This window comes from Petromyzon marinus, chromosome 56 (genome assembly GCF_048934315.1).
Source record: "Petromyzon marinus isolate PM22_M1 ecotype Great Lakes invasive population chromosome 56, UKy_Petmar_22M1.pri1.0, whole genome shotgun sequence".
NCBI lineage: Eukaryota > Metazoa > Chordata > Hyperoartia > Petromyzontiformes > Petromyzontidae > Petromyzon > Petromyzon marinus.
In genome coordinates, this window is record NC_133722.1 from 2,974,060 (window position 1) to 2,986,500 (window position 12,441).

At 50.0% G+C, this 12,441-nt stretch overlaps 1 protein-coding gene across 1 annotated transcript; it reads left to right on the forward strand.

Moving 5' to 3' along the window:
- The first annotated feature begins 5,650 nt into the window (after positions 1-5,650).
- On the forward strand, positions 5,651-11,586 carry VPS25 (vacuolar protein sorting 25 homolog). The gene is made up of 6 exons (XM_032975399.2): positions 5,651-5,775; positions 6,806-6,951; positions 7,822-7,875; positions 8,667-8,755; positions 8,949-9,024; positions 10,477-11,586. The coding sequence occupies exons 1-6, from the start codon at positions 5,729-5,731 to the stop codon at positions 10,587-10,589; spliced, it is 525 nt and encodes a 174-aa protein (XP_032831290.1). The 5' UTR covers positions 5,651-5,728; the 3' UTR covers positions 10,590-11,586.
- The last annotated feature ends 855 nt before the right edge of the window (positions 11,587-12,441 follow it).

Consider the following 12,441-nt stretch of genomic DNA (forward strand, 5'->3'; position numbering starts at 1 on the left):
TACAGTACCAGCCCTCCCACTAACCAACTAGCCAGCTACAGTACCAACCCTCCCACTAACCAACTAGCCAGCTACAGTACCAGCCCTCCCACTAACCAACTAGCCAGCTACAGTACCAGCCCTCCCACTAACCAACTAGCCAGCTACAGTACCAACCCTCCCACTAACCAACTAGCCAGCCACAGTACCAGCCCTCTCACTAACCAACTAGCCAGCCACAGTACCAGCCCTCTCACTAACCAACTAGCCAGCTACAGTACCAACCCTCTCACTAACTAGCCAGCTACAGTACCAGCCCTCCCACTAACCAACTAGCCAGCTACAGTACCAACCCTCCCACTAACCAACTAGCCAGCTACAGTACCAGCCCTCCCACTAACCAACTAGCCAGCTACAGTACCAGCCCTCCCACTAACCAACTAGCCAGCTACAGTACCAACCCTCCCACTAACCAACTAGCCAGCTACAGTACCAGCCCTCTCACTAACCAACTAGCCAGCTACAGTACCAGCCCTCCCACTAAACAACTAGCCAGCTACAGTACCAGCCCTCTAACCAACTAGCCAGCTACAGTACCAGCCCTCCCACTAACCAACTAGCCAGCTACAGTACCAGCCCTCTCACTAACCAACTAGCCAGCTACAGTACCAGCCCTCCCACTAACCAACTAGCCAGCTACAGTACCAGCCCTCCCACTAACCAACTAGCCAGCTACAGTACCAGCCCTCTCACTAACCAACTAGCCAGCTACAGTACCAGCCCTCCCACTAACCAACTAGCCAGCTACAGTACCAGCCCTCCCACTAACTAGCCAGCTACAGTACCAGCCCTATCACTAACTAACTAGCCAGCTACAGTACCAGCTCTCCTACTAACCAACTAGCCAGCTACAGTACCAGCTCTCTCACTAACCAACTAGCCAGCTACAGTACCAGTCCTCCCACTAACCAACTAGCCAGCTACAGTACCAGCCCTCCCACTAACTAACTAGCCAGCTACAGTACCAGCCCTCCCACTAACCAACTAGCCAGCTACAATACCAACCCTCCTACTAAACAACTAGCCAGCCACAGTACCAACCCTCTCACTAACCAACTAGCCAGCTACAGTACCAGCCCTCCCACTAACCAACTAGCCAGCTACAGTACCAACCCTCCCACTAACCTACTAGCCAGCTACAGTACCAACCCCACTAACCAACTAGCCAGCTACAGTACCAGCCCTCCCACTAACCTACTAGCCAGCTACAGTACCAACCCTCCCACTAACCAACTAGCCAGCCACAGTACCAACCCTCTCACTAACTAGCCAGCTACAGTACCAGCCCTCTCACTAACTAGCCAGCCACAGTACCAGCCCTCTCACTAACCAACTAGCCAGCTACAGTACCAACCCTTCACTAACTAGCCAGCTACAGTACCAGCCCTCCCACTAACCAACTAGCCAGCTACAGTACCAACCCTCCCACTAACCAACTAGCCAGCTACAGTACCAGCCCTCCCACTAACCAACTAGCCAGCTACAGTACCAGCCCTCCCACTAACCAACTAGCCAGCTACAGTACCAACCCTCCCACTAACCAACTAGCCAGCTACAGTACCAGCCCTCTCACTAACCAACTAGCCAGCTACAGTACCAGCCCTCTCACTAACCAACTAGCCAGCTACAGTACCAGCACTCCCACTAACCAACTAGCCAGCTACAGTACCAGCCCTCCCACTAACCAACTAGCCAGCTACAGTACCAGTCCTCTCACTAACCAACTAGCCAGCTACAGTACCAGTCCTCCCACTAACCAACTAGCCAGCTACAGTACCAGCACTCCCACTAACCAACTAGCCAGCTACAGTACCAGCCCTCTCACTAACCAACTAGCCAGCTACAGTACCAGCCCTCCCACTAACCAACTAACCAGCTACAGTACCAGCCCTCTCACTAACCAACTAGTCAGCCACAGTACCAGCCCTCCCACTAACCAACTAGCCAGCTACAGTACCAGCCCTCTCACTAACCAACTAGCCAGCTACAGTACCATCCCTCTCACTAACCAACTAGTCAGCCACAGTACCAGCCCTCCCACTAACCAACTAGCCAGCTACAGTACCAGCCCTCTCACTAACCAATTAGCCAGCTACAGTACAGCCCTCCCACTAACCAACTAGCCAGCTACAATACCAACCCTCCCCTACTGACTAACTAGATCATCAGTCATTACTTCTATGTATGAGTAATGACTGGTGAGGGACATTTGAGTTGTCAGGTACAGACGTTTCAGTCCAGGCAACAACAACAATGCCTTTTTGTTCGTGTTTCTCCCTTGTGATGGGACTTTTTAGGATGAACGTTGAGATTTAAGGGGCACGGACCAAAAATGTGTGAGTTGGTCTGTAATAAGGTTGGCACTGATAAGGGGTTGACAGGTATGTAGTGGTGAGTGTACTAGTGGTGAGTAGCGAGTGTAGTAGTGGTGAGTGTACTAGTGGTGAGTAGTGGTGAGTGTACTAGTGGTGAGTGTAGTGGTGAGTGTACTAGTCGTGAGTGTAGTAGTGGTGAGTGTAGTGGTGAATGTACTAGTGGTGAGTGTAGTGGTGAGTGTACTAGTGGTGAGTGAGTGTACAAGTGTTGAGTGTACTAGTGGTTAGTGTAGTGGTGAGTGTACTAGTGGTGAGTGAGTGTACAAGTGGTGAGTGTAGTGGTGAGTGTCTGTGTTGAACTCTATAGGGGCACGGGGTGACCAATAACATCTGAGTTGGTGTGTAATGAGGTCGGCACTGATAAGGGGGTTGACAGCTGTGTAGTGGTGAGTGTACTAGTGGTGAGTGTACTAGTGGTGAGTGTACAAGTGGTGAGTGTAGTGGTGAATGTACTAGTGGTGAGTGTACTAGTGGTGAGTGAGTGTACAAGTGGTGAGTGTAGTGGTGAGTGTAGTGGTGAGTGTACTAGTGGTGAGTGTACTAGTGGTGAGTGAGTGTACAAGTGGTGAGTGTAGTGGTGAGTGTCTGTGTTGAACTCTATAGGGGCACGGGGTGACCAATAACATCTGAGTTGGTGTGTAATGAGGTTGGCACTGACAAGGGGGTTGACAGGTGTGTAGTGGTGAGTGTACTAGTGGTGAGTGTACAATTGGTGAGTGTAGTGGTGAGTGTACTAGTGGTGAGTTTAGTGGTGAATGTACTAGTGGTGAGTGTACTAGTGGTGAGTGAGTGTACTAGTGGTGAGTGTACAAGTGGTGAGTGTAGTGGTGAGTGTACTAGTGGTGAGTGTACTAGTGGTGAGTGCGTGTACAAGTGGTGAGTGTAGTGGTGAGTATCTGTGTTGAACTCTATAGGGGCACGGGGTGACCAATAACATCTGAGTTGGTGTGTAATAATGTTGGCACTGATAAGGGGTTGACAGGTGTGTAGTGGTGAGTGTACTAGTGGTGAGTGTAGCAGTGGTGAGTGTACTAGTGGTAAGTGAGTGTACTAGTGGTGAGTGTAGTGGTGAGTGAGTGTACAAGTGGTGCGTGTAGTGGTGAGTGTCTGTGTTGAACTCTATAGGGGCACGGGGTGACCAATAAGATCTGAGTTGGTGTGTAATGAGGTTGGCACTGATAAGGGGTTGACAGGTGTGTAGTGGTGAGAGTACTAGTGGTGAGTGTACTAGTGGTGAGTGTACTAGTGGTGAGTGTAGCAGTGGTGAGTGTACTAGTGGTGAGTGAGTGTACTAGTGGTGAGTGTAGTGGTGAGTGAGTGTACAAGTGGTGAGTGTAGTGGTGAGTATCTGTGTTGAACTCTATAGGGGCACGGGGTGACCAATAACATCTGAGTTGGTGTGTAATAATGTTGGCACTGATAAGGGGTTGACAGGTGTGTAGTGGTGAGTGTACTAGTGGTGAGTGTAGCAGTGGTGAGTGTACTAGTGGTGAGTGTAGTGGTGAGTGAGTGTACAAGTGGTGCGTGTAGTGGTGAGTGTCTGTGTTGAACTCTATAGGGGCACGGGGTGACCAATAAGATCTGAGTTGGTGTGTAATGAGGTTGGCACTGATAAGGGGTTGACAGGTGTGTAGTGGTGAGTGTACTAGTGGTGAGTGTACTAGTGGTGAGTGTACTAGTGGTGAGTGTACTAGTGGTGAGTGAGTGTACTAGTGGTGAGTGTAGTGGTGAGTGCGTGTACAAGTGGTGAGTGTAGTGGTGAGTATCTGTGTTGAACTCTATAGGGGCACGGGGTGACCAATAACATCTGAGTTGGTGTGTAATAATGTTGGCACTGATAAGGGGTTGACAGGTGTGTAGTGGTGAGTGTACTAGTGGTGAGTGTACTAGTGGTGAGTGTAGTGGTGAGTGAGTGTACAAGTGGTGAGTGTACTAGTGGTGAGTGAGTGTACTTACTAGTGGTGAGTGTACTAGTGGTGAGTGTACAAGTGGTGAGTATCTGTGTTGAACTCTATAGGGGCACGGGGTGACCAATAAGATCTGAGTTGGTGTGTAATGAGGTTGGCACTGATAAGGGGTTGACAGCTGTGTAGTGGTGAGTGTACTAGTGGTGAGTGAGTGTACTTACTAGTGGTGAGTGTACTAGTGGTGAGTGTAGTGGTGAGTATCTGTGTTGAACTCTATAGGGGCACGGGGTGACCAATAAGATCTGAGTTGGTGTGTAATAATGTTGGCACTGATAAGGGGTTGACAGGTGTGTAGTGGTGAGTGTACTAGTGGTGAGTGTACAAGTGGTGAGTGTACTAGCGGTGAGTGTCTGTGTTGAACTCTATAGGGGCACGGGGTGACCAATAAGATCTGAGTTGGTGTGTAATGAGGTTGGCACTGATAAGGGGTTGACAGCTGTGTAGTGGTGAGTGTACTAGTGGTGAGTGAGTGTACTTACTAGTGGTGAGTGTACTAGTGGTGAGTGTAGTGGTGAGTATCTGTGTTGAACTCTATAGGGGCACGGGGTGACCAATAAGATCTGAGTTGGTGTGTAATAATGTTGGCACTGATAAGGGGTTGACAGGTGTGTAGTGGTGAGTGTACTAGTGGTGAGTGTACAAGTGGTGAGTGTACTAGTGGTGAGTGTAGTGGTGAATGTACTAGTGGTGAGTGTACTAGAGGTGAGTGAGTGTACTAGTGGTGAGTGAGTGTACAAGTGGTGAGTGTACTAGTGGTGAGTATCTGTGTTGAACTCTATAGGGGCACGGGGTGACCAATAAGATCTGAGTTGGTGTGTAATGAGGTTGGCGCTGACAAGGGGGTTGACAGCTGTGTAGTGGTGAGTGTACTAGTGGTGAGTGTACTAGTGGTGAGTGAGTGTACTAGTGGTGAGTGAGTGTACAAGTGGTGAGTGTACTAGCGGTGAGTGTCTGTATTGAACTCTATAGGGGCACGGGGTGACCAATAAGATCTGAGTTGGTGTGTAATAATGTTGGCACTGATAAGGGGTTGACAGGTGTGTAGTGGTGAGTGTACTAGTGGTGAGTGTACTAGTGGTGAGTGAGTGTACTAGTGGTGAGTGTCTGTGTTGAACTCTATAGGGGCACGGGGTGACCAATAAGATCTGAGTTGGTGTGTAATGAGGTTGGCACTGATAAGGATTTGACAGCCGTGGCACGGCGTTTCACTACGTCGGTACCCAATGGGACCATAGGGGGGGGGGGGCCGGAACCTAAAATCTCTCGGAACCAAATTCAATCGCTCTGCAATCGGGGCGCGAGGGGACCTTCGTCGTGGGGGACGCGGGCGGAAGGGATTCGGCCGACATGAGTTTCAGCTTCCCCTGGCAACACCGCTTCCCTCCCTTCTACACGTGAGTCGACCTCGCTGAGTCGCCCCTTATACACGTGAGTCGACCTCTTGAGTCGCCCTTATACACGTGAGTCGACCTCGCTGAGTCGCCCTTATACACGTGAGTCGACCTCTTGAGTCGCCCCTTCTACACGTGAGTCGACCTCTTGAGTCGCCCTTATACACGTGAGTCGACCTCGCTGAGTCGCCCTTATACACGTGAGTCGACCTCTCTCAGTTCCTTCTACACGTGAGTCGACCTCTGAGTCGCCCCTTATACACGTGAGTCGACCTCTCAGTCCCTTCTACACGTGAGTCGACCTCCCTGAGTCGCCCTTCTACACGTGAGTCGACCTCCCTGAGTCGCCCTTATACACGTGAGTCGACCTCTCTCAGTTCCTTCTACACGTGAGTCGACCTCTCTCAGTCCCTTCTACACGTGAGTCGACCTCTCTGAGTCGCCCCTTCTACACGTGAGTCGACCTCTCAGTTCTTTCTACACGTGAGTCGACCTCTCAGTTCCTTCTACACGTGAGTCGACCTCTGAGTTCCTTCTACACGTGAGTCGACCTCTCAGTTCCTTCTACACGTGAGTCGACCTCTGAGTCGCCCCTTCTACACGTGAGTCGACCTCTCAGTTCCTTCTACACGTGAGTCGACCTCTCTGAGTCGCCCCTTCTACACGTGAGTCGACCTCTTAGTTCCTTCTACACGTGAGTCGACCTCACTGAGTCGTTCCTGCTTCACGTGAGTCGACCTCTCTGAGTCGTTCCTTCTTCACGTGAGTCCCCTCCGTCAGTCTGACCTCTCTGAATGTCTCTGCCGGAGTCTTTCTCCGTGAATCTTCCCTTCCGTCTTCATGTGAGTCATATAGAGCAAATTCATTTGTGGGAGCGGGCCTTTGGGTGAGTGTGTGGGCGAGCGATTGAGCGAGCGGGCGAACGACTGGGCGAACGAGCGAGCGACTGGGCGAACGAGCGCGCTTACTACCGTTGCGTTGACACGTTAACACGTTGACACGTTAACACGTTGACACGTTGACACGCCTGCAGGCTGCAGCCCAATGCGGACACGCGCCAGAAGCAGCTGTCCGCCTGGTGCTCCCTGGTGCTCGACTACTGCCGAGCAGAGCGCATCTTCACCATGGACGTGCTGGAGGTACAAGACAGCGCCCTCTTCCACAACAAGACCATCCACCGTATCCTTGTGGTCCCCCTCGCCACCAACCCCCACCACCTTCACCCCTTTTCCACTGCACAACCGAGCCGTGTTGGGGCAGTCTTCCTCCCATCAGCTTCCTCCCACGAAGGAATCTTCCCACGCACTCCGAGCCAACCCAGCTTTGCTCAGGAAGTAGTGGTGAGACGTCAACTCCCTCATCCGGTATACAGGAGGTCGTGGGTTCGACCCTGACACCTGCTGTATATTTGAAGTTTGCGCGTCTCTCTTTCTCTGCGTGTGGTCGTGTGATTTTTTTTTTTTTCCTCTGGGTCCTTCAGTTTTTCCCCTGCACATTTAGAATCAACATCACGCTTTTCGAGCATTTGGCAGCTATAAATTCCCACGTGATAAGCCACTGCGGTGAGTGGTCATTTGTGGCCAGGTCGCTTCTGAAAACAGAGCTTACGTATTAGGTCAGTGGGCCTTGCCCGGTACAATAAAAACAGTTCAGTTTTTTGTTTGTTTTTCCACTGCAGAAACAGCCGTGCTGCGGAACGCCGGGCGCACTGATCGCGTGGTGAACCATGCGGTCATTTGGGAAACCGATATCACGACGATCGCCATATCGTGAATACGTATTCAGTATCGTACCATAAAAAAATGTGATGTCGTGGCAAGCTAACCAGTAGTTTGGCCAAGTTACATTGCGTCTGCCGCTACATCATATGCTTTTTAGTCCCAATGCCCGTGATCTTTAATGGTACATAGAGCTACGTTGCAAAATGAACATCACTTGTCTTTTCTACCACTGTTCTCGAGACACGAGGGTATTGAATCTCGAAAGGATCACACGGAGTGAACTAAAGTATCCATGTGAATCTGAGGTTTTCCTTAACTACAGTTGCAGGGAAGCTGTCACTTGAGATGATTAACATCATCATGGATGAGCTGAGGAAGAGAGGTAAGAGTGGTGTGTGTGTGTGCGTGCGTGCGTTCAGTGTGGGTCCTGTGTGGCGGTACGTGCGTTTAGTGCGCGCCTCATGTCCCGTGTGTCGTGTGGACTTTGTGTGTCCGATGCGAGTGAGTGAATGTGTCGCGTGTGACTGTGAGCTCCAACGTTCATCCTTACCCGTTTATCGATGGTTACATTTTAACGTGCAGTTTTACTGAGGGACGGTGTGGTGTTGCCTTGGTGTGGTATGGGACTGTTTTTGCTGCTGTTTAGCTGTTGCAAATTGCACTCGTATGCAGTAAAACCTTGGATTGCGAACATAATTCGTTCCGGAAACGTGTTTGTAATCCAAAGCACTCGTACGTCAGTTGTGATCACGTGACGCTCGGCAGACAAAGCGTATACATGTACACTGCTCGTATTGCAAGAACCTCGCTCGTTTATCAAATTAATATTCATTTACAAATGTTTGCTCGTCTTGCAAAACACTCGCAGGCCAAGTTACTCGCAATCCAAGGTGTTTACTGTACCTTACTCTTAGTGATTTGTTTACCTTTCCTAGACTTTGCACTCCCCATCCATTTTTGTATTGTCGTTGTAACTTCTAGACATCTGTGAAAAAGAGCTTGACAGCTCATCGGATTTCTCCGGGATACACTAAGATCCTGATCCTGCGAGTCCTGTGCGAGCGCGAGTGAATGCCCCTTTGTGTCGCGTGCGTTTGTGCGAGTCGTGCGTGAGCGAGCGTGCTGCCTGTGTGTCCATTGTGGTGTCCGTGTGGTTGTGCTACTGCGTGGCAGGCAGTGTAGAGTGGCAGGACAAGACCAGGACTCGGTGTCTGATCATGTGGAGACGGCCTGAGGAGTGGGGGAAGCTAATCCACCAGTGGGTAAGTACTGACCCTCTCTCACCCACTCACCCAAGTCGTTCACTCACTCACTCACTCGGCGATTGGCTCACGCACGCAACCACCCATTGACCCGCTCGCTTGACCCATTCACTCATCCGGTCACTGACGTAGTCGCTCGCAGCACTTGCCCCAACGGTCTTACGTGGGCTCCATCTGCGGCGCTTGTTCTCAGGTGATGAAGTCTGGGATGTCGAACACGGTGTGCACGCTGTACGAGCTCACGCACGGGGAAGACACGGCCAGAGAAGGTAACGTGCGCTCGGGGTCCGCGTTGGAGACGCGGGGCAACGGTGGGTGGTCTCATCCTTCCCGAGGGCCCAATTGCACTTGCAAATACGGGCTTGTTCTCCTGTAACGCGGTGAGAGTAGCTGTGTTCTTGAAGAACATCGCGTTATGGAAAAAATGGCGTTATAATAAATAATATAGACTAAAAAATACAGTCCGTGATAACAGGTGAGATGTGTAACGCAGGCGGAACAAAGACCGAGGCACGTGGGTAGCATCTAGAAGCATCCAGCAGCATCCCGCCTTGTGTGATGCCATGCCGAGGCGGCCGTGCGACCGCTTATTCCTACTCGCGCGACGTAGTTCTGTTCTGATCTGCGTTATAACAAAATGTGTTCGATAATACATTCATCATGTTATACAGTGAGGGAAAAAAGTATTTGATCCCCTGCTCGTTTTGTACGTTTGCCCACTGACAAAGAAATGATCAGTCTATCATTTTAATTGTAGGTTTATTTTAACAGTGAGAGACAGAATAACAACAAAAAAATCCAGAAAAACGCATGTCAAAAATGTTATAAATTGATTTGCATGAGGGAAATAAGTATTTGACCCCTCTGCAAAACATGACTTAGTACTTGGTGGCAAAACCCTTGTTGGCAATCACAGAGGTCAGACGTTTTTTGTAGTTGGCCACCAGGTTTGCACACATCTCAGGAGGGATTTTGTCCCACTCCTCTTTGCAGGTCTTCTCCAAGTCATTAAGGTTTCGAGGCTGACGTTTGGCAACTCGAACCTTCAGCTCCCTCCACAGATTTTCTATGGGATTAAGGTCTGGAGACTGGCTAGGCCACTTTTGCACCGTACGTAGCCAACCGTGCTAATCGGAGGTGCGCGGGGGAAGGACAACAAAATAAAATCACCAAAAGCAGTTGGAAAAAACATTTTTTTCAATCTTGATTTGAAAGTGCATAGCTCCAGTGGCTTCCTAATTCTCAACTTTGTATCATCCTTGGACTGCATGGGTTTACTGTGCTCAGAATTACTTGCAAGATGACAGGTGACTGAGCGTGCTAAATTAGAAACACAGTGTTGTAACCAGGTCTAAACAAAGTATCGACAATATTTCCCTCGAGTATTTTGAAGCGCCTAATGTCGTAACGCCCCGTGTCAATTGAAGTCCAGCCCTTGAGTCATTGATTCTTCATCCCTGAGTAAGGGTCGGGGGATAGGGGACCTGGCTGATGTGCGTGTGTGTGAGTGTGTTTGTGCGTGGCACAGTGATGATGGTGGTAAATCTGCCTATCGCCAGAGCTAATTAATCCCTAAACTTTTGGGGGTTTGGCCCCAACAACTCCCGTGACCAACGCGGCGTCGGGACGCCTTCACCCAGCAGTGGATTGACTAAAGATCTGTAAGTAATCAAGTAAAAAAAAATGTTTACTAAATATCTTGCGTGCGCGTGTGCGCTCAGAGTTCCACGGGCTGGATGAGTGGCTGCTTCTGCGAGCGTTGGAGAGCCTGCAGGAAGAGGGACGCGCCGAGGTCATGTCAATCGGCGACGGGAAAGGAGTCAAGTTCTTCTGAGTGGAGCTGGGGAGAGCCGGACGGACGGGGTTTAGCGTCTGCGTCTCCCCGTCGTTCGTTACGTGGTGCTGCTGCCGGGTCTCGGGGATGTCTCCCTCCCTCCCCCCCCCCCTCGCCGCTTGCGTATCTTTTTTTTAGTCGATCGCTTTTGCTGCTGTCCGAAATCGGTGGCCGATGGGTCGTCGGTTTCTCCCGCGGCGCAGCAGGGAGTGGCCCGCTGGTTCGAGGTTTTCTTTTTTTTTTTTAACGTGCGTTCTCATCTCCATCGTTGCCGTTGAATCGCGACGTCCGGTTATCGGCGGGGGAAGAATAATGAAGATGTCGGCCGCCCGCGACGGCCGTTCCAGCGATGGCCAAGTCAGCGTTCTTGCATGGAGATTTGTCTTATTAAAACATTGGGCAAAAACAGCGTTGGCATTCGTGTAGAAAAGTGGTATTTCCGTCACGAAACAGGCCGCTGTGTGGAACGCACCTTCACGGCAGCGCCTTGCAGCACGTGCGCGATAAACCTCAATCGTCGAGGACACTGACCCTGGAAGGTAACACACGTCTCTTGAGATAGGTGACGTTCCGATCGGTGGCGTTTTTCATCAGCCATGAAGGTAGCAGTTGACGTCGTGGGCAATGGCCTTCCGAAGCCACATGGAGAAGGGCCATTGCCCGAAACGTCGCCTGTTATATTTTTTTTGTTTGCTACGAGGGCAGCGTTATCGACGGGCGTCTTTGAGTTGTTGTTGTTTGCGCTGCTGCACTCGTGGCAACGGACGCAGCACCGCATAAACAACAACATTGTGTTTAACGCACACGTGCACTGCTTTTGTCACTCCGCTGCTGCATGAGGGCCTTCCCATGCCGTGCGGGTCGTGGGAGTTGTTTGACCATACTTTGCCACACTGGTTGAAGGCGGAGAGCATAGTACATACAGTACAACCATGGCCATTATCCTGGACCGCCCTCTGCCGACAACAGGGAGTTGCAATAAAATACTTTCATTCCGGCCGTGTTTGAGGTTTCCATGAATCAGAATGTTTATTCAGACTGGAGGAGGAATCCGATGAGCTATAAAGCTCTTTGTCCACAGATGTGCAGTAGGGGCCACGGGGTCAGAACGTGACAACAACAAATAGTACAAAAAACACGAAGCCCTGCACAGTTTAGGAAAGTAAGTAAAATAACAAATATATAGAAATACAATTTAAACTCTTTATCTTACCAGGTAAGGGGCCGTCCATAAATGACGTCACACACCTGGGGGGGGGGGGGGTGAGAAATGTGACGTCACATTAAAATGCGCAACTTTAAATATAGACAACACGTTCTACTTAATTAAATTTACTTTTTAATAAATGTTTTGTTACAACATCAGAGTGCAGCTCCACATTAAATACGCACTACGATGACAATAGTTTAAAGCGATTTGAAGCATGTTTTATTTTTTTTTGGGGGGGGGGGTGGGAGGCAGAGCTTTGTGACGTCATTTGAGGTGGGGGGGGGGTCTGACTTTTTGTGACGCCGTGTGACGAGGGGGGGGGGTCAAAAATCGTCCAAAATCGCGTGACGTCATTTATGGACGGTCCATAAGGCCCACTGAGCTATGAGCTTTTTCAGACTCGACGTGGCTATCGCAAATGATAGTTCGAAGAAGTTTATTGTTTTATATTTCAATTGATTTTTATTATTTTATTGTTTCCCTTCTACGTGACTTTACCGAAAGAACCAAGAATATGGCTTATTATCAATGTGTGGAAATCGTAGCAGCCAAATAATCTAAAACACGTGAGGCTGACTTAAACACCTTTTCACATTCGAGTTGCCAAGTGAGACACATTTGGGAGGGGTTTATTTAAGACTG